Below are 25,692 nucleotides of genomic sequence, written 5' to 3'. Positions count from 1 at the left end.
CCAACAGCGCCGAAAGACAGTATCTCTGCCGTGCACTGGAGCATTTAGACCTGCGCCCACTGAAGGAAACGAAGATTCTCGGCAACGGGCCGCGGCGGTCGTCGGCAGTGAATACCTCCAAGGCACTGCTCCGCGTTTTGAGGACTTCTGGCCTGCACGATAAGCTGTAACTTTACTGAACGCTGTGACTGCATAGTGACTTTAATTTCCTGCAACTGACTTTTCTCCTTCATCTTTTTCTCCCCTCACCCGTTTCCCCGCGTGCAGGGCAGCAAACCGGCTATTCTTCCGGTTAACCTCCCTGCCTTTCCTCCTCCTCCTTCACTCACTTCAGCTTTTCCTCAAGGCGCGGGGATGCTGTGCACCTAGATGCGAGGAGATGGAGGATACAACTTCATTGACTCCGAAAACTGGGCCAGGGCGGCGCGGGGCGGGGGGGGGGGGGGGGGGTGTCGGGCTGGGGAAGAAGAAGACGGTGAGCCCTCAGGCCGGTCTAGTTGGCCGAAATACCTTGGGCTTCGGAGACCCTCAGGGTCCAGCGGACGATCTTGGTTGGATCTTCTGGCCGTGAGCAGAGCAGAGCATCCTCCAATCGCTCCTGTCATTCAGCCCCCTGAAAAGGGGGAGTATGGTTGCTGGGGCAGTTACAATATATGATTAAAATCTGCTAGCGGGCTCGAGCAAAGGCGACAATGGGGTGAAGCCTCACCTGGAAGAATTAGAGAATTAAGTTAACGGGACTGCATATTGCTCATTCGTAATCGATGCCAAACAACTTGCTCGGCCTGGGAAGGCGATTTATGAGGAGGAGAGTAGCTGAGACAGGAATTGCGGTAGTGTAAAGTAATTTTGCGGTAGGTGAGTAGGCATTTACGCGCGCTGCGAAAGGGAGGTAGACCATTCACTTCCCGGTTGTCGAGTGTTCGGGCGTGTGCGTGGGCGGCTGTATACCCGTGGTGTCCACAGTGCGCTGGAAGCCATAGGATTATGATTAAGCGTTCTGGATCGAGGTGGGATGAAGTGGAGGATTCGGTAAGCGGGTGCGTGGATTCGGCGCATACTGGGCCGGTGCAGTTACACTGGGGAACTCTAACTGCGCCCCTTTGATTCTGAAAACCATTTTTTAAATTTTCCGTGGCCGTTGCGTGATGAGGGCACACATAGCTTTTCCAACGTCTTATAGAGTTTTATTCAGCAGTTTATTCAAGTCTCTTACCCACTCATTCGGTTGTAGACTTTTTTACACCTTTTGGTGTTAAAATGCGATGATTGGGTTCTTTTAATTAATATCGCATCGCTTTTGGATGCGATAGTTAAGTTGCCATTTTTTCAGACAGTGTAGCTTTTTGTGTGCCAGCTGCTAAATGGCGTCGAAATGAGACACCGTAAATGGAAAAGCGCCACCAAACACAACAGGCCGACTATTTTTAGGGGCACTGACGATGTCAGTGATAATAAAGAAGTAAAAATTGAATGCGTCAGGATTTAAAAAACCTGCTCTCAACACAATTTAAAAACGAGTAACTGTACATGCCGTTGTGTTTACCTGGTTGTGAATGTGATTAATTATTATAGAAGCTAGATAACCGGGAGATAGCAAGGCTCCATATCTGAAAGTGAATGCTAAATACTTCTATCATTGGATGTAGGCCTGAGAACTGCAATGATCACATTCTGCGTGTTACCGTTTGCGCTTTTTACACCAATGCACTTCAAATTGCCCAACATTCTTTCTCATAAGTGTAGTCTGTGAACAATAACGCCTCTCAGTGTCTCAAAAGGAACCAAAGTAATCAGGCTGAACCTTTCCTTAGTTTACATATTAAGGGCGTGCCACCCCTGTAGCCTGCTCTTCTTTGCCAGGAAAAACTCCGCTGTGTATAGTTTCCTGCTATGCACTAATTTTTGTCTGCCAATCAACACACTGCGTGGCTTTCACAGAAGTGGAACATACTTAACGGTACAACTCCCCTGATGCAGTTATTGCTGTAATATCGTGATCTTATCAGCTCATAACATCAAAATAATTATAAGTTGATGTATGCTCAATACAGAAGATCTTATGTATTTTCCACCTAAAATAATATAATCGTAACCGTAAATATAATCGTAATATAATCGTAACCAATTACATTTTATAAAGATGTAATCACCTTCCACGGTGCCAGCTTATACAGAAGTTGTGGAAAACTGCACTTGTCCTGTCATTAAATGAACATCCCTGCTGATACGCTCTCCTCTGCTCAATGTAATAATGATGAAAAATTTAGGAAAAATAAATTCTTCTGGGAAGTTTCTTGAATGCTGCTAAGTATTAAAAAGAGCCATATTCATTTCGGTCTTAACTCCATGATTCAATTCCTCTATTTATCGACCAAAGGTTATAAATTTCCAATATTTTGTAGCTTAGTGAGAATTGCCCCGTGATTACAGTGTTACCACACGTTCTTTACAAGTTGCAATATACTTTCGCCAAGTGACACAAATGATATGAAAGTCGTACACGGGAAGGCTACAGAGGCTTTCAGCTTATGTCTTAATTTCCATCATCACGTGCAAACGCTAAACTTCGCAAGCGCATGAGAAAACACACGAGGAGTTGTTTTGCGCTTGTTTTAATAAAAAACAACGCCCCGCAGATACTTATGACTTGGAATGAGCCTAAAGAACATTTGAATGCTCCCAGAAAAATATCCCCCTCCACTTATACAAAGCACCCTTCATGGCGATGGCCAAATGGTTGAGCATCCGCCTCGCATGCGGGAGGTGCGGGGTTCGATCACCAGGGCCGCCGGGTACCCACTGGTTATACAATGTGCACAAGCTTCCCCTGGCCTGGTGCTCAGCTTATTCAGGGCGAAATGCTTGGGAAATGGGTCTTTGACCCCACCTTGAGAAGTCAAAAAATACTTTGTGCCATGGCACTCTTTGACCATAGATGCCCATGCGCCATAAAAATCCATAATCATCTAAAACGTGTCTGCAGCGCAATGGCTATTCATCCACACTTTAAATGTGTCAACTTGCGCAATATAAAAAATTGGGATGCAAACAAATTGGAGATACTGTGTGCCAAATTTATTTTCTTTCTTCCGTTATTAGTAAAATAATGTGCCATTTACATAAGATGCATCACTCAGGAGGATGGAAATGCCTCAGTGCTACATGCTTTAGGTATAATCACAGCTTACCCTGAATTATAATTACAGTTTTATAAAGTGAACGATTTCGACCTGATCATTTGTCACACGTTTCCTCTTCAAGTTTTGTTACTAGAGTAAAGTTTCCTATTTGTACTCGCCGCATGCTGCTACATTAATTCTTCACGGGGAACACATGGCTTGTTTGTCTCCTCTTCAATTACTGAGAGGTCGCATCCAAAAAGACAGCACATCAGCGTTAAGGTGTAACCCAGAGCACCCTGAGCGCCATGTTGAGGTGACCGTTATGAAGTGTATAAAATTTAATGAATATTTCTTACGTGCTGCTATCTTTAATAAAATATGGCGAACATAGTTTCACCAGATGATGTGCAAAGAGAAATTGCTCCTTGAGTGCAATTGCATCGTGTATATGTCAAGTTTAAAAGAGGAAACAAATCAGTCCTGTGAGGAAAACTGGTGCCTTCCCATTGTAAGGGACTTATGTTCTTGGTTGAGACATTGAGAGTTGTGCACCGGAGGTAAAAGAAACATTTCATTTATCCAAACCAATCCTCTGCAAACGGCATGAAAGAAGCGCACCATAATGCGAGTTCGAATGAAGTAAATACCGAACGGTTGTTATTGGCAATGGTCAGAATTTTTATCAGGGAACATAAGGTTCATCATTAGATGGGCTGTCATCACGGCTGTGATCATAGCTGAATTTATCATTCTTGATATAAACGCTTATGAAATTTCAGAATGTTCTTGGATGCCGTAAACAGTTAGTGTAAGAGAAACTCCTGTACAAGGGCGCCTCCAATGAAATTTGAGAGCCACGGCGAGGATCGAACCGGCGTCTTTCGGGTCAGCAGTCGAGCGCTAACCACTGAACCAATGCGGCGGCAGGTCGGCTATTTGTTTATTTCTCTTAAATCACGAGCATTTAAAATTCAAAGCAAACACCACACGACTTACCTGTTGTGCAGGTGTCGCCGTTTCTGGCAAGAAGTCGCTGCTCCTCACTGGTTTCGCGCATGTGCGCTATCGGCTTCTCAGGTTCACGACGAAATGCTCGACTGGGTAGCGCAGCGTAGCTCTCGCTACAATAATCCAATGGAACCGGAAGATTAAAAGTTATTGGTAACGTGCAGTATACTGTTCTAAAGAATGCGACTTTAATACAGGGGTGCCAAATTTCTTTGTAGGTGTACCTTAAACGTTTTGTAATGAAGTAAGCGAAGAAAAGAAACCAGTGTTTCAAAATTAAGTTGATGGTTCTATATTTACTGATCACTGTGCCAATTGGCGGTATTTCAATAAAAACTTTTACACCGCTTTTTTCTAACTCTGGTATTGATCCACCCATTGACACAGTATTTTACCCATTCGATGTGAATTTACTTCATTCTCTGGCGTAGTCATATTTTAGTAAATTTAAAAACTAATTCATAGTGGGACCTTGACAACCTTTATAACGTGTTTCTGAAGCAATGTACGGAACTCATTAAAAAATATTTTGGTATTACTTGTCTTACCTCATTACATCAAAGAAATTTACCGAATTACTGCAGAACACGTTGAATTTTGCCAGAACACAAGAAAGGCGGCCCAGCTTTATCATAAAATTGCCGTTCAGTATCTCTTAGAACATCTTGTCTTAAGCTAATCGAGCGCATTATTGCAAATAAAGTCATGAATTTTCGCATTAGCACTCAGTCCTCTCTAATTTTCAGCACGGGTTCTATTCATAGAAGGCTAGGCAACATTGGCGCCATTATTAAAAGTAATTTGTTCACTCTTTTCATGGCTTGATAAAAATGGTCTGATTGATGTAATATATCTAGATTTCAGCAAAACTTCTGATACCGTTTGACATGACAAACTAATTTTAAAATTCAGATGCAATGATCTTAAACTTCTGAAACTATGAATAGCCAACTATTGAGCCAATCTTTGTCAATTTGTAGCAGTTAATGAGCGAAAATCAGGCTGTCTTCCTGTCGGCTGTTGGTTTGAAGCTTAGAAAAGTGTAAGACACTGTTGTGAAAATATGCAAGGCAATGGGCTACTTATCTGAAATATTGCAAAATGTTTATTTTGAAGTGTTTCCATCGGTCGCATCGAACAGTTCAGACTGCCATAGAAAACCATTTGGTGACGCTTTTGACGATATCAAAAACACGAGTAGAAAATGAAGCACAAGACTGCCGTCAGGTCAGGTGATGTGCAGATATATTGGTTGTTATATTGAAATTTTACATTGTATGAAAACATTACGATCGTAAGCGCCTTCCCTCTCAAAAATGCTTTTGTCCAGATTTGCTATTGCTATGTATGGTGTTGATCATCTTTCAAATGTCACACTTTGACATACTTACTTTGTGCCATCGCAAACACCAAACTTGGCGACACTATTCCTCCTAGAATACTAGGACGGAACACCAGGTATCGATCAGGCCCTTTTCTGAAAATACGCACCCGCAATGCATGCAGAAAGATGGAACTTTAAAACATTTTCATCTCAAATACTTGTAAAGGGCACATGAATATGGCCAAATTCCTCGATGAGGCTGATCTAACCGATTTGATTGTGGAATTCGAAGAGTGCAGAAGTGAGTAGGGATCAAAAATTACACTGAGATTCTGCCATGTTTAGTTCATGGCAACAAACATGCAGGAGCATCACCGCTTTTATCAACCATTAAAAATCCACATCATGAAGGGGCGCAAAGGCAGAAAGCGCAAAATTGCTAAGAACCTAGATAATGCAAATATGCCTGTGAAAGCACGAGCACTGCCATCCTACCCGAGTACTGATTTGATAGGAAGCATTTGCGGAGAAGCACATTTTCTCCTTTGTTGCGCAATTTATAGATCACCTAAAACCCTGCAGTATTTTATCTGCACATCAATCAGCGTTACACGTGCCACTAACGCACCAAAAGATGCATAGTTCTCTGCAGAGTCGACACCAAGATTTCCAAGTGCGCAATCAGCTACATTTCAACTGACTTTAGTAACTTATGAGCTTTCACAGCATATTTTGAATTGTGACCTAAAAAGCAACATCCATAACACTCCCTCGAAAGAGACATTAAAATGCAAAAACAACTACCACTGTATTTTCTCCTCCAAATGTGGCTACAAGGCTGCCTTCCCTATATTCGTTTCTCGCAAGGTACTGATACTAGGTATAGAAGAATTGTTATCGTTGGCAGATTACCATATTTCGCTAGTTGATTCGTGCAATATTTTCCAGCGAAATTCATGCACCGCGTTAATGCAATTATAGTTCGAATTTTCTTTCATCCTGGAAGCGATCGGAGTCCTGGTATTGTACTGCGTAAATGAAGCACGTTGTTCCTGTCATCCTACAATCAAAGACCTCGCCCAACTTCTATATATATGTAGGTTATAATCAAGCGGGTAGAGCAGTTATTCACGAAAACACTTATCTCCTTGAAGACAACAGAAGCAACGTTCGCGCGTTCAAAATCTGACGATGGTCAGTGAGAAACATTGTCAGTTGCTCCCAAAAATACCTGTAAGATTACAAGCTGCTCAGGCATTGTGTTGGTTTCTTCTAATGTAACGGCTCCTGAGGCCACTGTCTGGTGGGGCTCAATGAGAGTCGGCAGTGCAAAGTGCAGCTGATTTGGCAAAAGTTTTCCCAAAAGTATATAGTCTGCATTCGATGGCATTCGATGGATATAGACCTCCACGTACTGAAATTTTTCATTGTTAGCACTTCTTGATATCGATAAAACGTCAGGTTTGAGAACGGGTGAGGGCAACCTCCGACATGCAGCCTGATTTAAGATGAAAGCTCAAGAGGGGCTTAAATGTCTTTATAAATCCCCTGAAAGGCTCTCACGGACAGGCGTCCTTAAAAGTATACCTTGTCAATGGCATACAGAGCACAACATAGATCTGCGGGTTCCCGCGTATTGCTTACGAAGAGAATACTATGACAGAAAAGAGAGCGGTCATGCTCTCTGAAAGCTCTAAAAGGTTATCAGGATTTTGGTCTTGGCTAGTTAGTTCACTAAAGTAATAGGTTAATCCAGCTCGAAGGAAAGAGGACCAGAGAAAACACACAATGCACGACCGGCGTTGACTACCAACTCTTTATTGTTTTATAAGCCAGCATGATACATAGTAGTGATACTGGAACACGTGATACGGTAGGCCAATCAACAGCTGCAAAGCCCGCCTTTAATCGCTCGACGATATTTAGTTTAGTTTAGTTTATGGAGTTTTGACGTCCCAAAGCAACTCAGGCTATGAGGGACGCCATAGTGAAGGGCTGAGGAATAATTTCGACCACCTGCGGTTCTTTAACGTGCACTGACATCGCACAGTACACGGGCCTCTAGAATTTCGCCTCAATCGAAACTCGACCGCCGCGGCCGGGATCGAATGCGCGTCTTTCGGGTCAGCAGCCGAGCACCATAGCCACTGAGCCACCGGGGCAGCGACAATATTTATAAAGCTATCAGCCAATAGTAGACGGAAAATAACTGTGACCCACGTGCCCATAGACCATACAGCAGAGCTGAGTTGAAAACTACCAAAGCACGTGAGCTCAACTTGAAACTGTTGAGAAGAAGTTGCAACAACAATGAAAAAAAAACGATGAGTAAACGGTGACGGCATGGAAAATTTGACGAAAAAAAATGTCTTAGAGCTGGATAAGAAACTCTGACGAAAAAGAAACCACGATAAAGTTCAAACCTTGCATGTGCATCTACCTTTAACATCAACGACGCTAAGCGCGATGACCGAATAGGAACCTAAAAGAACCAAACGTGAAGGTAACAATTATGATACGCTGCAAAAAGGGTGCGAAAGTAGAGTTAGCTGGAGACAAGTAAAATTATTAAGTAATTAAAAAACTTTAGCCGCGAAAAGAAGTGTCAATAAAAAAAAATTGTTCTCCCAACATCCATGAAAGACCACCGCAAAAACAATGAAAACGATTAAAGTTCAAAAGGTGCAGACGGTTGAAATGCAAAAGTCGAGCGACGCCGAAGAAAGACTTCGCTTTCTCTTGTAGAAAGATTGACGGGATGCTTGTGCATGCATTCTTTGAGTGTTAAAGGAAAGAACTTAGAATGACATACTTTTTATCATCGGATCTTCGCTGTCTCCAAAATTTTTTTTATCTCAGATCAGAGACCGTCATTCTGTTAGCATTGATTGCAATGGTCGGGTGCAATGGTCGTCATCATCCCCCATCGCGACCAATTTTTTCCTTCTCTTCCTCTTCCCCAGCGCAGAGTAGTAGCAGGCCAGATATTTATTTTTCCGGCCAACTTCTCTTTCTTTCACATCAACAAACGCTCCGTCTCTCCATCGTTGTATTTTAAATGTTATGAATTCTGTTTGTATTTTATTTGTTAGCTCTTAGGCGATAGATTCTCTTTAGCGTATTATGATGCCTTTGGGGTCCCAGGTTGTAGGTATGTACGGCTTTTTTCCTGTGGTAATTGTTGGCCGGCGGTCGACCATTTTTCTTTTAGCGTACTGACGACACCTTTGCCATCTACCATGTTCGTTACTTTCACTCTTTACTGCTTTTAGGCTTCATTTTGGTCGCAACCCTTGGCATTGCTGAGGTTTAATGCACATGATTAACCATCGTGCGGTTTCGTGTGCCCTAAGGGTTGCCTACCAACCTCTAAAACTGCAATTATTTTGTAATCTTTAACATGGGGCCTTAATTTGCTTTCTCCTTTTAGATTGCTGTTGCAGTTTTGCTGTTATCATTCATGACTTTTTTTTCTCAGTTCGAAGTCGAGCTCACAAGCTTTGGTTCTATTTTACTTCGGCTATCCTTTGTGATCAATGAGCAGATCCATCACAGTTATTTTTCTTTTTCTTCTCGAGATTGCTTGATAACGATCGTCTAACTTTTGACCAACCATGTCACGCGGTGAAAAGTAACTGGTGCGTTTTCTGCTGTTTTAAGAAATATGAAGTGTCGGTAGTCAACGCCCGTCCTGTGTTGAGTGCTCTATTATTCAGTTGAAGGTAAAGCGGCAAGGAACAAAACGCAGATATCGTTGTTGCAAGCCAATTTCGAACGAAAAAATTCGTGCGTAAAAAACGATTCTTTGCGGCGACCATGATGTGTACGCTATATAGCCATTCCTTTCACAAAGGCGCGAGTCCGCCCTCCTGGATAAGGACGTCATTAGCATCAAATGACTGGCGGAAAGGTTTTTTAAGGCAATATTCTCGCCAATAAATGCAACTATGCCTACCGTACAAGTGTCACCATAGCCAAAAAGAGCAACGCAGTCAATTATAACAGTTAGCAATAATTAAATACGTTGCCTTCAGTGGCTTATTTATTCTCACAAGGCATAGGACGCCTTCGGGAGGGGGCCTCACATGGTAGTCGAAACGCTCTACATCATCAGTTACCATCGCGTGGGACGCAGCGGCAAACAGAAACGTAAACTATTTCTCGAATTATTACATGTTGAAATTCCTGCTGTGACCAAGCCGCTACCCAACAAAGTGGTGGTATTTGCTTGGGATCCACATGAAGGCGCCCGTTAGACAAGGCTTGGAGAGTCCGTTGCTCATAGTGGAAGAAGCAATTGTTGCGTGTCCAAACACGGGCACCCGTCTAGTGTTCCGCGTCGAACGTTTGAAGCCAGAACTTGACTCCAAAGATTTCCTTCGAGAACGAGCCAGGAGCTTTATATTATGGTAATGAAGGCTGGAAATGCTCTTCTGCAACTGGTTCTATTCGGCGCGTATAAAGCAGGTTGTTATGTGATTGATTTCAGTGGCAATACTCTGTGCCTCGGCGTTGAAATTTCTCAAGCTACATAGAAAGGCATGTTCCTGCGAGAAGCAAGACTCGAAAGCTATATTAATGATTGCTTTAAAAGACATATCGTCAATTAGTGGAGTATTAGGCTTCGGATGATTCCATCCGGACTGAACTTAAGCTCCATACCTCCACCAATATATGCAATAGCCAAGCAGTCATCGGAGAAAGGAACTGCTCGATGTAGTGGACGTCGGTTTAGGAGAGCCCAAGTAGATCCGCTCAGCAAGGACATGAAAATTTTTATGAATACCTTATGTAGAAACCGTAGGTCGGGACTAACTGGTCACTGCCTAGTAGCACTGCATTTTCAATCATACATAACAGAAATGTAGAGCCTCTATCACTGCCTCGGTTTGGTTCAGTACGTTCAATTGGATTACGAACGCAATAAATCGTCAAAAAGGAGACTTCAAGAAGGAGACATCAAAAAGCGGACTACCCAATTGTTTAAAGAACTACCAGCTTAGCACGATCATTGAAAGCGTAAAGTTTGATATAGTGCCACGTTTTGCCAGTTCAGGAAATTCGATATTTTATTCAAAAATACAAGACAAATCACCCAAAGACCCACTGAATGAGAGAAATCAAACTTTTTATTCTCCAGAAAAGGCTACAGAGCGACTTCCGTCATCCAAGGTCAAGCGCAGAGCCCCAAAGCAGCCGGTGCTTTAGCACCTGATTTCTTTTTGCATGGAGTTCACATGCATTCAGGGCTGAGAAGTTTATTTTCTCTTCCTGCGCCTTGATGTACCAATAACGATCAGACCATTCATCAGAATCGTTAGACAAAGAGCTATCGGGAAGACTTCCTTAGAGGCACCGCCCTTCCTTGTTGAGCTCGAGCGTCGTAATGTTGTCGTTTTGGATATTTTACGGCGAGCTTTATGCCCGGCCGGGACATCATCTTTAGAACATTAAGAAAACCCAATTTTTTGTGACGCACTCCATTCACACCATACTCGCGGAAAACGGGCCACGTTTTGGGTACTCGCCAAGCTGTTAAACGCAGCGCTGAATTTCGGGCTCTTCAACGGTCAACCCGCTCACGCATTTGGCTTCCACTGAAGGATGAAGGAAATAGATCATATTCACACTATCAAACAGGCTGGAGAGAAATGCACACAATATAACGAACCCTACATGTAGCCTTCATTGATTACGAGAAATCGTTTGACTTAGCGCAAATCTGAGAAGTCATGTTGGCATTGCGGAATGATGATGTCGAAGAGCCTTATGTGAAAATTCTGGAAGATATATAACGACAACACAGCTACCATAGTCCTTCATAAGGTTATAAAATTAAAACAAGGAAGGATGTCTGGCAGGGACACATGATCTCGCGAGTGCTATTCACTGACTGTTGACAGGAGATGTTGAGAGGCATAGATAGCGAATAGCTGGGGATAAAAGTTATCGAGAACACCAAGCTAATATGCGATTGGCTGGTGATATTGTCTTGCTATGTCACTCAGGAAATGAACTGCAAAACATTATCAATGAGCTAGACAGAGCACAACGGTGGGTCTCAAGATTATCATACGGAAAACCAATGTGATGTTCAACAGCCTCGCAAGAGAACGGTTGTCCACAATTGGTTGCGAGGGGCTGGAAGTAGTAAGGGAACAGGCTTACTGAGGGTTGGTAGTGGCCGCTGATCCAGATCATGAGAGGGAAATAACTAAAAGAATAAGAATTCGATGGAGCGGATATTACAGGTTCTCTCAGATCATGAATAGCAGTTTACCAATATCCCTCAAAAGAAAATTATGCAACAGCTGTGTCTTACCGCAGCTCACCTATGGAGCAAAAACGTGGCGACTTATGTAAAGGGTTCAGCTCAAGTTAAGGACAACGCAGCGAGCTATGGAAAGAAAAATCTTAAGTGCCACATGTGCAGACCGGGAGCGGGCAGAATGGGTGTAAGATCAAAAGAGGGTCAAAGACACCCTAGTAGAAATAAAGAGGAGAAAATGGACGTGGGTGAGCATGTAACGCAAAAAGAAGATAACCGCTGGTCCGTAAGGGCAAGGGAGTGAATTCCAAGTGAAGAGAAAAGTTGCAGGGGGCGGCACAAAGTTGGGTGGGTGGATAAGATTAAGAAGTTAGCGGGGATATGGTGTCCGCGGTTGGCAAACGATAGGGTTAATTGGAGTGACGTGGGAGAGGCCTTTGCCCTGCTGTGGGCGTATAGTCAGGCTGTGGTGAAAATGAGGATAATGTACGATGCTGTGTAACTATTTCGGAGTCACCCCAACCCGCTACTCTAGAGTTCCAGTGTATTTTCAGCAATAATGCGAGGGACAGACGTTTTCTCTGCGGACGTGTCCACAGAAGACTCAGTGTCAGCACGCAGCTGCTGTTTCAATCCCGGTTGGGATGCACGCGCAACTGCAACATGTGCAGTGCGAGAAGCCGTGGCTTGATCTTTCAGTGCGGCAGCAGCAACTGCTCTGATTTGTGAGGTTCTAGTTAGGCTCCAGCCGCACCCTGTAGCTGTCTACCATTCATGAAATGCTCCTGAGGGCGTTACCCATAGATACAGGAAAGCTCCTACTTTTGTCCGCATTGCAAACTATACAGTCCTGAGTAGAGTCCGTTACCATAGTGCGCACCGAGGCAACCTAATCGCCGACTGCAGCCTGCACAGCCGCAAGGCTTGAAACCCTTTTTCTTGCCACGGTGAGTGAATCATGTCATGCAGGCTTGCATAAATGGAGTAACAAACCCTAGGAGGTGTGTTAGGTGACGTATCAGGACGGTTATTTTGAGCTTAAAGCTTGAAAATAATGGCCAACTATGCAACCAGTGTGTAAGGAAAGGTCCCAGGAAACGCTCACCTGAAAGCTTCGTAAGCAATGCTATAAGTTATCAGTTGAAATAAAATGTTATGAGTTCTAAAGAACATAATAAAAACAATACGAAAGAAAGCGGGCTCAAAAAGGCGTCCTCCACGGCGAAAATGCGGCTCCGATCAACTTCACAACGCGGAAGGGTGGCGCTGGAGCCGCTGCAGGGTGGCGCTGCTATCACTGGCTGCACCGGCATCATCGGACAAAGAAGCACCACATGACAGACATAAACTATATGATCCACCTTGTAGCCCCAAGACGCAAGGTTGCCTTTCAGGGAACAAGCCTGGAGCTAAATTCTACAGATAGTTAAAAGGATGGCGAGCATCACCTTCACGGATAATGTCAGCCCGCGTAGATGCAATAACTAGGTTCAATGTCGGCATCTGCATCATTTCAGTCTTCCTCGATTTTTTAAGAATGATTCACATCACCCTTCCACATTATTACAGGGTGCCAAGCTGCAGACGTCCTCCAGAAATCAGGGAAGCCAGGGCAGGTTCATCCTGACTATCTTCACATGTTGGTCAGTTGCGATGTAATTTCAGTTTTTTATAAGTTTGTCTTGCATTCTGGCCTGCATGTTACCATCCAATCTAGTGAAATCTGAAGATGTTTTGGTACACAGAAGTCGATGGGAAAGCGCAAAACGTCTCAAAGAACCTGAGTACAGTAGGGATGTGTTACAATGTCTTGATGTAAAAACGCAGATTTGAAGACTAGCTTCCCCCATTGGCAGACGAGGAAGGAGAGTAAAGTATTCCTTTTTGGTAGGCTGTGCGCTGAAAAGGCGTTCGCTAGAAAAAGGGGGTAGGAACGACAGGAAAGAAGCGCAAGTTTTAACTTTAATGACGACAAAATAACCAAGGCGCAATTATATATCCGCTGATATAAAGAGGCGAGCTGCATTAAGGGTTCTTTTGCCGTCAATAAAATTGAAAGTTGCGCATCTTTTCTGTCGTCTGTACCCCTTTTTTCCTGTGAAAGTATTTTTAGCGCACAGCCAATAAAAAATGAATATTTACCAACTAGCCCGTCAGAGAGCCTCATTAAAGTATTCCTGCTGCCTAAAGCCATAGAAGTATATTGACTCAAGGCTGAGTGATCGCTTTTGAAGAACATCAAAAAAAGCAATCGTTTGGAACGCCGTCGTCATCCATCGCCGCAGCCTCATACTCCGCTTTTTTTATTTTGCAGGCTCTCAAGCTGTGCTTTAGATTTCGGCATTTTCATCATCTTTATTCTGCGCATTCTGTGCCGCGTATGCTCGTGAAGACCGCGAAGGCGTCGACTAAAAACGATATAGCTGTGGCCAGCATCACGCTAGTGCGCTTGTGGGGCGCTCGTAAATGCAGCAGTGGACCTTCACGTTGCAAGGATGAACACAGGAGCACCAGGTACGGGGTGCAGTGAAGAATGTGGAAAAGTGCAATAAAGGTTTGTAGCGTAGAAGCGACGCGTGTAGGCGTTCAGAGTGTGTTGGAGTTGCATAATCGCTTGCGAATGCTTCATTATTTCTTGCAATGGAGGCGCTCGGGAAAGGCTTGATATACATGAAGAAACAGGGATACGGAATTCTGATTGCACGTCCGTAGTGCTGCATTAAAATGCGTGGGATATTTAGAAAATAATGCAGCGGATGGAAGCAGGCCCTTTTGACAAGACAAGCTACATGCCCTTGAGAGCTGTGTAAGCGGCTGCGAGTGTTTATTTTATGGCAGGGCGAAAAAAAATGATGTTCATTTGTTTTGAGTGCTTTTTATGGCGATCTCCTTCATGTTGAAGACTACTAACCAACCAATGAGATGAACGCTCGGTGATATTCTAGGCGATTGCAAAAAGTATAAATTAATAGTTTTCAATTGCCGTCATTATCTAGTCGCGGGGGTGCAAGTATGTTTACATGCCTTAGTTTAATATACACACATAAAGACAATAATCTGTCCGTTTAGTTGTATTTTTCGCGCTTTATGCTACAACAATGCGTTTAAAAATCAACCAATCCTATTACTAAGGATACGCATCTGTCGGAGTTGCTTTCTTCTTCCATTCAGAAGCAGGTTTATTAATTTCATGAAAATTATACGCTGTTAAAATTTTGGAATTCATTCGGTAGCAATTTTTAAGGAGCTTTATTGACCATTTCGGGGAAAAAAAAGCAATTCGTGCCATCAATTGCAATCAACGTCTTATGCTACACTGCCTTGAGGCATACACTTGTGTAAAATCAAACGCTTTTGAGCATAATTGCGAGTGGTGAAGATTACGACCATGCAATCCTCAGTCCCCTGAAAAAAAAAGGAATGATAAATTAGGATAGGCGCATAAATTTGTCTTGGTAAGAAAGCATTCGTTCTGCTTATAATTCAAAACAAATACTTAAGATGAATTTACTGCGCTTTGCTGACGAGAATTTATATTACCAGATGTTTGTTTTTGCTCCAAGATTGAGCATGTTTGCAAAATAATGTGGCGAGGAAAGGTGTGCGCCGGGAAACATTTTGCCAGAGTATCAAGGTCTTGCGTGGTTTTTACGCTTGCTTCTGGATAGACTGTTTACTTTGCTTAGTGGTTTCATAATGTTGGGCAATAGCTAAAAGGGAGAAAAATAATTCGTAGACTGCCATGAAACAGCAATCATGTTTATCTACAGTTTTTTGTTAAATTTTTCTCTTGTCACAAACCTGGAGATAATGTAGGTTCAGACATTCTTCTTATCGAGACAAACGCCATTGTGGGTGTGATACCGCGAAAAAAGTATTGCACATCTTAGAGGCTTTGGAAAGCGATTGTCGCACTTTCAATTATGAAACACATTAGCCTTGCTATGCTACATTCTCTAGCATCACGGTCTTGTCGTTTTTCGCGCCATGACCGCATTACTGGCATGTATGTTTTTGAGTCATGGAATAGATGCTTTGGTTCCGGTTTTTTATCGCAGTTATAAATAAACGCTGAATTTCAAACTGAGCAATTTCATTGCGCTTTATGCATTGTTTAGCCCCTGTAGTCCAGCACTGTTCTTTTATGCACATGTTTAATAAATGATGAAGAAATGATTAGGGTGTCCACTCCCACCTTGAACACGCAGCGTTACGGCTGCGCTCTTTGTATAGAGAACGCGTCTCACATTTCCACGCATCGAAGCAAAGTGGCACAGATTTAGAAGGACCCAAACCTCGTGCTTCTTGTCGTCTGACACCGTCTGCTACTTCGCTTTGATGCACAAATGCAACAGACGCACTGGCATTCCGAAGGGTGCCGCCATGGCGCTCCTGTGTTCAAGCTGTAAGTGTATAACCCTTTACCCTTCTCATTCTGAAGTGCGCACTAACTTACTGATGTATACTTGGCAGCTTTTGGAAAACTTCTTAAAAAAGAGTTTGACTGGAGGACAAAGTATCCCCGCCCGCTAATTCTCAAACCTTAGGTCTAAAGCTGGGATAACCGGCAGGAACGAGAACTAGTGTTCTCATATTCTTCTGCGTGTTGTGTCGGTTAGGTAATGTCAGTGCGACCAAGAATAGCACACTCTCAGATACTGAAACACGTGTTTAAAATCTGTTTTAGCATAGCGTTCTGAATGTGCAACTGTTTTCATTTAGGACCTTTTTTCTATCAAAAACTGTTGACGTGAATAATAAACTTCTTTTTGTCGTTTTTGCCTCATAAAGTTAAAAAAATAGCAGTGCCTCAGTACCATGAACGAAAGATGAAGTCCCTGGCTATTTGTATTCAAGCGCAGGAACGATTGATGCAGAAAACATTTTTTTCGTTACCTTTCTGGGAACGAAGCGACAATTGCCACTGCTCGGGTCCTCACCATAGTTGCAATTAGTTGGCGTTCTGACGTACGTTATTCTGTAGTTCATGCCGCCTTCCACGAGCTGATACGTGGAGAAAGAAAAGACCGTCAATATTGAGAGCAAGTAGCGAAGACGAACTAAATTCATTAATTTTTTTTTTGCGGTGATACCGGATGTCGATTGCAAGATTGGAGCCAATCGAAAGCAGGCAATTGATTTCTCAATCAAATAAAATCATGATGTAAAACTTACATGGGCGGTACTGTGTCCTAGATATGTACACACGTGTTTCACCGCCCCCTTTTCTCCAGTGAATAGCTCTAGTTATGTTTATGCTTGTCTTATATTTCTTTATTGCACTAAATGACCAAATAAGTGTCTGGCTATTGATAAAAATACAATTGTTCTTAGTGTTAGGAACTCGCGTAAACCTTAGACGTTCAATGTTTGCTGCGTCCGCGGTATGGAGAGAGAGCTTAATAAATTAGACTAGCGCGGGATTTCTTGTTGGCATTCTCGGCTGACAGATGCGAACATAAGGGTAATCCGCTCTCTGAAGGTGATTCTCAGTGGTGCGGTATTCCACGTGACAATAGTTTCGTACATCTTTCAAATGAAGAAGGAAAGAGTGTTAGCAGCGCCCATTTACACGAAAAATATTCCGGAAGACAACAGTTCAGTACTTAATTTTAACGCGATAAAGGCAGCCTCACAGACAATATGTTTCGAAAGGTGTAAAATATTTGCATGCAAATAATGCTTCTTATCACATGAGTCACCTTCATGGTGCCGGCAATACATGTGACATTTTCCTGGTCGTAAAGTGAAACATGCATATCACACTCAGGAATCAGTAACCACGCTATCAAGAAGCCAGCAGCTTAAACAAAAGGCTGCCAAGCCTGGACAAGTGCACTGAAAGAAGCGACTCGTTCCGCGCCGCGCTCTTTTGCCTCCAATAGAAGTTTTCGCTTCTCAGAGCTTGATTGAGCACAAGTGCGTTTTGGACTGAGCTGCGCATTCGCAGTAGATTCCTCCTTGAAGTACGCCACTGAGAACGCTTCGGGCACAGTCCAGTGGTAAGATGGCTTCTCTCAGAAAAGCAAATGTGAAACGTTCTTTAGGCACCATAGTTTCTAAGTCTTTTTGTCCTCCTTACTGGCGATTGCACAGAAAGCTATTTATTCCATTACTGAGCTATCTCCATATTCACCGATTATATTGCCGTCGTCCTTGAGCTTCAGAGCTAGCCTATCTAATGCGGGAAGCGCAAGCTCCTACATGCTTGTGAAATATGTACTATGTGCTGTGCGTAGCTTCGTGTACATGTAGGCTGTAACGATATGAGTGCTGTTTTACAGTCAAAGCGGTGCACGGCACATTTCCTGGCGGTGTGGCGTCGGTGCCGTTAACGTCACTGTAACACTGCACTACGCTGATTCGCGCGAAGCCTGTGATTTTAAGCACGACGTAATTGAAACGCGCCATGGAGACGTACCATGCTTAGTGGTCTGAACACAGTGACGAAACACGTGATATCAAGACCACATCGCGCGCACTCAAACCGAGAAAAGGCACAAAATACTCTGAAAAAAATACCCTGTCCTTAGAGGACAGGTGTCTAGTATTAACGGGGTACCCTATCCCGGTGGGGTATATGTCCGAGGAGTCAGGGAAGAAAATGAGCGCGCAAGGAAAAGAAATTTATAAAAAGAAATGAAACTGAAAATAGGTTATTGGCGAAAGGAAATGACGCAATATTTGTCACATATCGGCGGACACCTGAGCCGCGCCGTAAGAGAAGGGACAAAGGAGGGAGTGAAAGAAGAAAGGAAGAATGAGGTGCCGTAGTGGAGGGCTCCGGAATAATTTCGGCCACCTGGGGATCTTTAACGTGCACTGACATCGCAAAGCACAAGGGCGCCTTAGCTATTCGCCTCCATCGAAACGCAGCAGCGGCGGTCGGGTTCGGACCCGGGTACTCCGGATCAGTAGCCGAGCGCCCTAACCACTGAGCCACCGCGGCGGGTGAAAAGAAGTGCATTCTTGTAATTCAGAAAGTTTTTTCGTGCCTTTTATTTCGTTACTTTGGCAATAATGATAGCACAAGGCTTTTATAATTACGAAGCCATTTAATTTACAGGCGGTTCAATGCACACACAACGTTAGGAATTCTATTACCTGGTTCTTGTTATCACATGTAGCTTTTACATCACTGCAAACAAATTTTGGGAGCTTGCTTACGCCTTTTATTCCTACCACGCCACTAAGTCATTCACGCTGCGTTAGAAAAGAAGTTAGTACCGCCGCGGCATCACACCACAGAGTGATATAGAAGGTATCCCAGCTAAATTTAACTAAGCTTTTAAAGATGCGAATTGTCTTGCCCTGTGGAAGAAACTGAGGTTTGTTCGGAGTCGCGTGGCCTAGTTAGCAGTATTTTTCGTTCTTGAAAGTAAATAATTGTATAACTCTAATTAGATAACTTTTAATTATTGACTTGAGGAACAAACTGTCAATGTAAAAGTGTTAGATTCTCTGAAAAACCGCTAGCAACACTGTTTCCATCAAGGGTTTGATTTACATAGCTTTATTTATTGGCCTTACATAAAGCTATCACGTGACCAGTTGCAGGGACGCATCTCTGCCCCAATGTGCGCGCAAACGCTCATCGGGCAGAGCACTTCAGTAAAAATGAATTTTTTTCTCTAAGACATGTCTCGAGAAGTTTAAATAGAACCTCTGTTACGTGGATGGTCTCTTTATTGGGCTAGTTAGGGTTTCAGATCGCTGAACAAATCTACTTCACGTTTGCGCAAACGTTTTAGTCAACTGTTTTTCAAAGTGACCAACAATTTTGCCATTGACACTTTGCTCCTCAAGGCAATAATTACAGAGTTAGCTAGTTATTTTCAACTAGTTAATTAACTTTGCAGAACGAAAAATACTGGAGACTAGAGAACGCGACTCTAAACAACCTTGAGTTTGTCTCACGCGGCTAGGACAATCGGTATTTATTAAAAGGTTTGTTACATTTAGCTCAGACACATGGTATTGGTTTCATGGCAGTTGTGGTTTGCGTGCAAAGAATTGTCTAATATTCGTATTACCTGAGCAGCAGCGGAAATCATTGCAGTCAGTGTGTATTGAGTTCTACCCGGTTCCGCAGACCGGTCTTCTGCCCAGTGAGCCAGTAATGCGTAAAAAGGGTTTTTGATGTCTTCTTCCTGCCACCCTCCTATCTGCGGTCCACCACCGAACTGTGCCCAGCATGGTCTTGTGTCCCAAAGGAGCAGCACAAGCAGCAAGAAGGCCGACATCCGGAAAGTGCCGTGAGCGTTGTTTCGTTCCATGTCGCCCTGCATGAGCCCGAGTTGAAAATTAGGAAATTGACAATGCTCTAATGACAATCGTCTGCTTTCTACATCTTTATACATTCCTTACAGTGAACTCTGGAAGGTCCTTGCAGACAGAAACCGCTGAGCTTTGCACCTCGCAACTATGCCCCATTTTACTTATTACGTAGTGGCCCCAAATTGCTTAAGCATCGTTTCAAAGCCTCACGGAGCGCGTCGAAGCTTAGTCCTTTGGTGTAAATTAGCACGGCCTATTTGTAACTCCAGATTAGCATCGTCCGGTACACATGGGTCTCCTTGAATAGCTCGCACTTCTGTTCGAAGCGTCGAATTGACAGAAACAAAAAGCTGCACAGTCTGGAGGCGTGGGGCCTTTCAGGCCAGTTTCAATCCTTGGGCCTGTTGGACTATTGTGATGAAGGATTTCAAACTGCCGACAGCACTGGCTCTTACGCTAACCAGAAGGTATCCGAAACTTGATACCATAGAACACCACATAATTTCTAGCGGTGCTGAGGTATGCAGGCATGATATCCTGTGAAGCATCCCAAATAATTTATGCACGTAAATATTCTGTAAAAGGTTTGATTTTAAGAAGCCCTATTACTATCACGGCGTTCGGAAGCCTTGTGCCCTTCGGCAAGAAATGCTCTGATCCACTAACTTAGTTCACCAAGATACAGACAGTAAATAGCGCACAGCGCCGCTAAACACAAGTAGTTTTTGCTTCGTCACTAGGAATGCACTGTACGCGACGACTCGATGATGTTTCACTCCTGAATGCTTGTCTGTGCAACTGATTGGGGATTCATTGGTTTCATTTAACACTTTTAAATCAAGAGTATAAATGGTCAAAAGGCTAAGAGTATGTTCAAAATTTACTTCTCCGCTTTCCACCTCGCCACATTACACCTTAACATGGCATCTCGTCAGGCATGAAATGCTAAATCTGTGCGCCCAAAGCAGGCATTCTTGAAACAAGTACGAAGCAAATACGACACCTTCTTCAATTGAACAATTGCTTGAATATACCGATGCTGTGTGGGATCCCCACACAAAGACCGGTGTCAACAGCATTGAAAGCGTGCAAAAGGAAACACTTAGATTTATTTATAATATTTGTAGTAGACGAGCCTCGATGACTGGTCTCAAAACACGGTATGGCCTCCCATTGCTAGAATTTCGGCGCAGACTGCATCGCTTACAAACTTTGTTTAACATCGTTAATAAACAAACGCAAATGGATCCCGACATGTACATTAATTTTAATAAAACGAGAGAAACCAGATGCAAGCACAGCAAAAGAATTGTGATGCCACAGGCTAAAACTACCGCTTATCGCTTCTCGTGTTTCCCTTGAACCATAGCAGAGTGGAAAGCCCTACCGAAATAAGTCGCTTGTATGTCCTCGGTCGAATCCTATGTGCCTGCCGTGCAATGTTTGCAATGAAGCTCGTTAGGTTTAAAGTCACCAGTTTCCTCTTTTTTTTTTTGCCCTGGCGCGTTGCTTCTTTTGCTGACGTCAGTGTCCGCTTTTTGTAATTTTTTGTAAGCTGCCTTTACCGACGCAATAGTCTGTATTTTTACGCATTTTTTATCATGGTTTATTGTAAGTCGCGTTTTTGTTATTTTGATTTGCAGTGCCGACTTTGTACTCACTCGCTCCTGCCTGGACTGCAAGAGGCAGTTGGCAGTATCTAATGAATAAAAAATAAATGAATAATATTCCTCATCAGAGCCACAATTCTTTTTTCGTTGAAATATAGCAAAACACACTTATGTGGTTTTGTAAGTACCCCTAATTATTATCAACGAAATACATTTTGTGTAGGTAGTCGGCGATTTGCGCCACAGGAGTTTCGAACAAATATGATAAAAATAAATGCAGAAAAGGGGTGATAACTACTCTTTATATTACAGAGCGAAGATACAAACATTTTATCATCGTGCAATGTAAGGTGGGAGATTCAATTTTTGTAGTTTTGGTGTTCTTCTTTGAGGGCGAAGGTGGCTTTGTGTTATTTGGTAGGTAGCGTAGTACTATTGTACGAGAATTGAAGAAAAGGAAACTTGCGGCAAGTAACAAAATACCCATGCTTACTAAAGTCGCCTACAGACAATGACGGAAATACGACGTTCTACTGCCGATTTTACTGTTCCATGCTACTCTCTCGAGCATTTATGGTTAAGATGCACTTGCTTCAGTGCCCAAGTAGCACACAGTGGGGGCCCTACTGGTTCCCACATGAGCAAGTGGAGCTGGGGCAACGGCTAGAGCACCTACGTCTGCGCCCTGAGGGATATAAGTGCGTCACCTGAAATTCGACTTGCCCCTGTTGATTCTACATGAGAGCCATACCTGTTTTGCTAGGGTACGTGATGACAAATTCGTACATCTAGCGCACATCGGCCGTTTGTCGGGTACTTTAGGGCAGATGAAACGTCAATGTGGACTCTACTGAAAAATCTCGGCTAGCCCAAATTGGGCTGCCCACACGAAACCACTGTAGGTCCCCATAGACTGTGGCTGAGAAAGGGGCGTGCCCAACTGCTGCCCACATCTGTACCCTGTAGGTTATATGAGGGTAGATGCAACACAAGTGTGGGCGTTATGCTGAAATAACTTCTGCTAGATCAAATGGGGTTGACGACGCGAACCGGCTATAGGTCCCACACAAGCCGCGGAAGGGCTGGAAAACAGGTGTGCTGAACTGCTGTACAATCGGTTCCTCGTAGGGTACATGCCAGCTTATGCAACGTCAGTGTGTGCTTTATGCTGAAAAAACCTGTGCTAGCTCAAATGGGGCCTCCGAAGCGAACGCGCAATAGGTCTCACATAGGCCATGAAGGGCTGTAAAACGTGCGGTAGTGGTGTAAAACATTTATTCACGACTATTTACAGGAGGGAGTGGGGACTAGTTTTAGGAGCCAGCCTATTACAAATTCAAGGAGGGGTCCTTAGTCCAGGACCCACGTGGCTTCCGCGCCAGCTCGGGGGCTAGTTTATGCTAAAAATCCTGTTCAAGCCGAAATGCGGCTGCCCACACGAAACCACTGCGGATCCCTCATAGCCCATAGCCTAAGGTGGGGCTGAAAAAAGGGCGCGCCAAACATGCTCCCAACATTTGTTCCTTCTAAGGTGCTTGATGGCAGGTGTAACATACATGTGGGCTCTCTACAGGAACGGCTCGGGTCTCACATCATCCGTGCCGGAGCTGTTAAGAGGGCGCGCCCACCAGCTGCCCACTTCGGTTTTTTGTCGGCGTCTTTTGGGCGAGTGTTGCAGAAATGCGGGAAATCATTGTCCCAGCAGTTTTACATCTACTACTGCTGGGCTCAACCACTCAGGTGGCTCCATCGTGTTATGCATGTTCAATGCCCATACTTGTATTATGCGAATTTGTAATTTACTCTTATATATAATTTTTAATATAATTCTTAGCATTTTTACTCGATTTCTTTAAATTGCACTCTTCAAGTTGACGCACTAAACCAAACTGTGGAAAATAATCAGATCATGCTCAGGATTGACTGTGTTCCACTCGCCAAGATGCACTGGACTACCTGAGGCTCGCCAAACCTGATTATAATTCGGTATACAAACATCGACTGTCCGCGCAGCGCCCAAGAATAAGATGTGCTGCCTGCATAAATTGCAACCCGTGCTCATTATAGGCAGCCTTCATGCCCATTTCCCCTGGGTTTGCAAAAAAAAATTCGGTGGCTTCCTTACGTCAGCTGGCATTGAAAAAATTAGTGCATTATAATATCGCTTGAGGGCGCAACAGGGGCCTGCGGGATGGGTCTGTCCCTGAATAATCTACATCGGCCCCCTGTGAAGGTCTAATTGGGTTTGCCCCTTTTGAAGTCGCATCAGTCCCTTTGAAATTTCGGAGGAACGATGGAGAGCAAGTGGGCTACTGACATCACGAAACGCACGCGGAATGATGACAGCCTAACACGAGCTGCATGCATCGGCACTAAGTGGGACCTATTGGGGAGTATGTGCGGCCCACTGACGACCGTGTTGGAAACCCCACATTGGTCCCTCGTGGGCTCACATGGGTGCCCACATTGTACCTGCAGGAGGCCTCACTTCATAGCCTCCTTTGTGCTACATGGGCACACATACTCTCGAAGTTTGAGGAACGGTTATTCGGCACCGTCTACTGCTTGCTAAAGCACTACACAAAGCATGCGGGATTCCTTGCTTGTCCTTTTGCAGTGGGTTCCATTCTACGTTTGTGTGGCACTTGCTGGAAGAATATATATCAAACTACTTTCCATCTCTAACATGAGAAACTTAAGCAAAAATGATGTAATTCCCGGACTTTTCCTCACTTCCAAGGCTGCTAGCTTTCTCTTATCTCATAGGAAAGAGAAGAATCGTGGTGTGCATGCATGCAATATTGTTTTTCAAATACTTGTATACACTACTCTCCCAGTGCACGGAAGGCACATTATGGTTAAACAAATTGGCTTATGGATTTGTTCCTAGAGCATTGTGCCGCCGAAGTAGAAAATATCACAACGAAACTTTGATATTTTACTGCGCAATAGCGAAAAAAAAGAAATTGTGGCTCCAATCAACGCTGTGAAGGTGGTCGGACAGCGAAGCTGTCAACGACACCCAATTACTCATTGCGACGCCACTTGAAAATTCACAAACGTGGCTCTATAAACAGTGAAACCAGAGACAACCAGAGACATATGCCTGATTTCAAAGGAGTTATGCTGTTTGCATTCAATTTTTAGTCAGGCGTTTTCTGCTTAAGACAACGACACGAAAACGCACCGTAATCTTTACCAAAAAACACACGCGGGAAGAAGGCACGTGCTTCGCATTGTTGGCAGGCGCCGTTATCACATGTAATGCGATTTGCACTTCACACGGGGGCTTCGAATGACGTGAACCGCTTTTGAAGGAGCTGAAAACGTAATGTTTACTCGAACGCGTAGTTGCATTCTCGGCATCGCGCGTCAAAAATACTGCTTTCCTTGCGGCGTGGTTTGGGTATCCACCGCGATATACGAGGCAGGCGCTATTTTCTTTGCTTAAAGCGAATTTTGTTTTCATTTTCCTTGCCTTACGGCGTGGTTCGGGTGTGCACCGAGATATGTTTCCTTTCCTTTAATTGTTCAACGGGCAAGGCATCGCGCCAATCGGAAGATAGCGTTCCGTGGACTTGGCAACGCTGCAACGGGCTGTCGCATCCTGCACTTAAGGACGCAGCTTAAGCGTCCTCCAATTTTTGATTTTTTTCTTTTTTATTATTTTAGCCACTTATACTACCGCTGTTATCATACCATTATGCGGTTTGACCTTCACTCGAGGGCATCAAATGACGTCGACATTTGGAATCAGCTGCAAACCTAATGTTTACCGGAACTCGTCGGACGGTGTTACCATAGTTCACATGGGCCTTATAATCTATCATGAGGTTTTGATGCTTGTTTTGTGGTTTTTCTTTAGTCTGGTGTTTTTGTTGACGATGACGACGACAAGAAAATTTCTTTACCGAGTAGAGGTATACAGATTTGCTGTAAATAACACAAGCTGAGCATCTTTTTGGCTGCATAACTGGATTAAAATCAGTGTCCTCTCGCAAGAAATAGTAGCATTCAATGTATTTTCTAATAAATAATTATTTTAGGCTGAGTGCTTTTTTCTTTGCACTTACAATTTTA

The 25,692-nt window shown here is 43.7% G+C and overlaps 1 protein-coding gene across 2 annotated transcripts in view; it reads right to left on the bottom strand.

Moving 5' to 3' along the window:
* The window catches only part of LOC144134811 (cystatin-2-like), a 97,958-nt gene that overhangs the window by 45,598 nt on the left and 26,668 nt on the right, over positions 1 to 25,692 (bottom strand). The window contains exons 2-4 of one of the 2 annotated variants that reach the window (XM_077667643.1): positions 19,759 to 20,007; positions 16,622 to 16,729; positions 15,012 to 15,130 (exon numbers count right to left, since the gene is read on the bottom strand). In XM_077667643.1, coding sequence (XP_077523769.1) covers positions 15,032 to 15,130; positions 16,622 to 16,729; positions 19,759 to 20,001 — 450 coding nt within the window. In that variant the 5' untranslated portion in view covers positions 20,002 to 20,007 and the 3' untranslated portion in view covers positions 15,012 to 15,031. Of the gene's footprint in view, positions 1 to 15,011; positions 15,131 to 16,621; positions 16,730 to 19,758; positions 20,008 to 25,692 lie in introns of those variants that run through there. The other variant, XM_077667645.1, reaches the window with a different exon arrangement.

Source organism: Amblyomma americanum, chromosome 5 (genome assembly GCF_052857255.1).
Source record: "Amblyomma americanum isolate KBUSLIRL-KWMA chromosome 5, ASM5285725v1, whole genome shotgun sequence".
NCBI classification, from domain to species: Eukaryota; Metazoa; Arthropoda; class Arachnida; order Ixodida; family Ixodidae; genus Amblyomma; species Amblyomma americanum.
The sequence above is the reverse complement of the archived record's forward strand: the minus strand, read 5'-3'. Positions and strand labels throughout refer to the sequence as shown.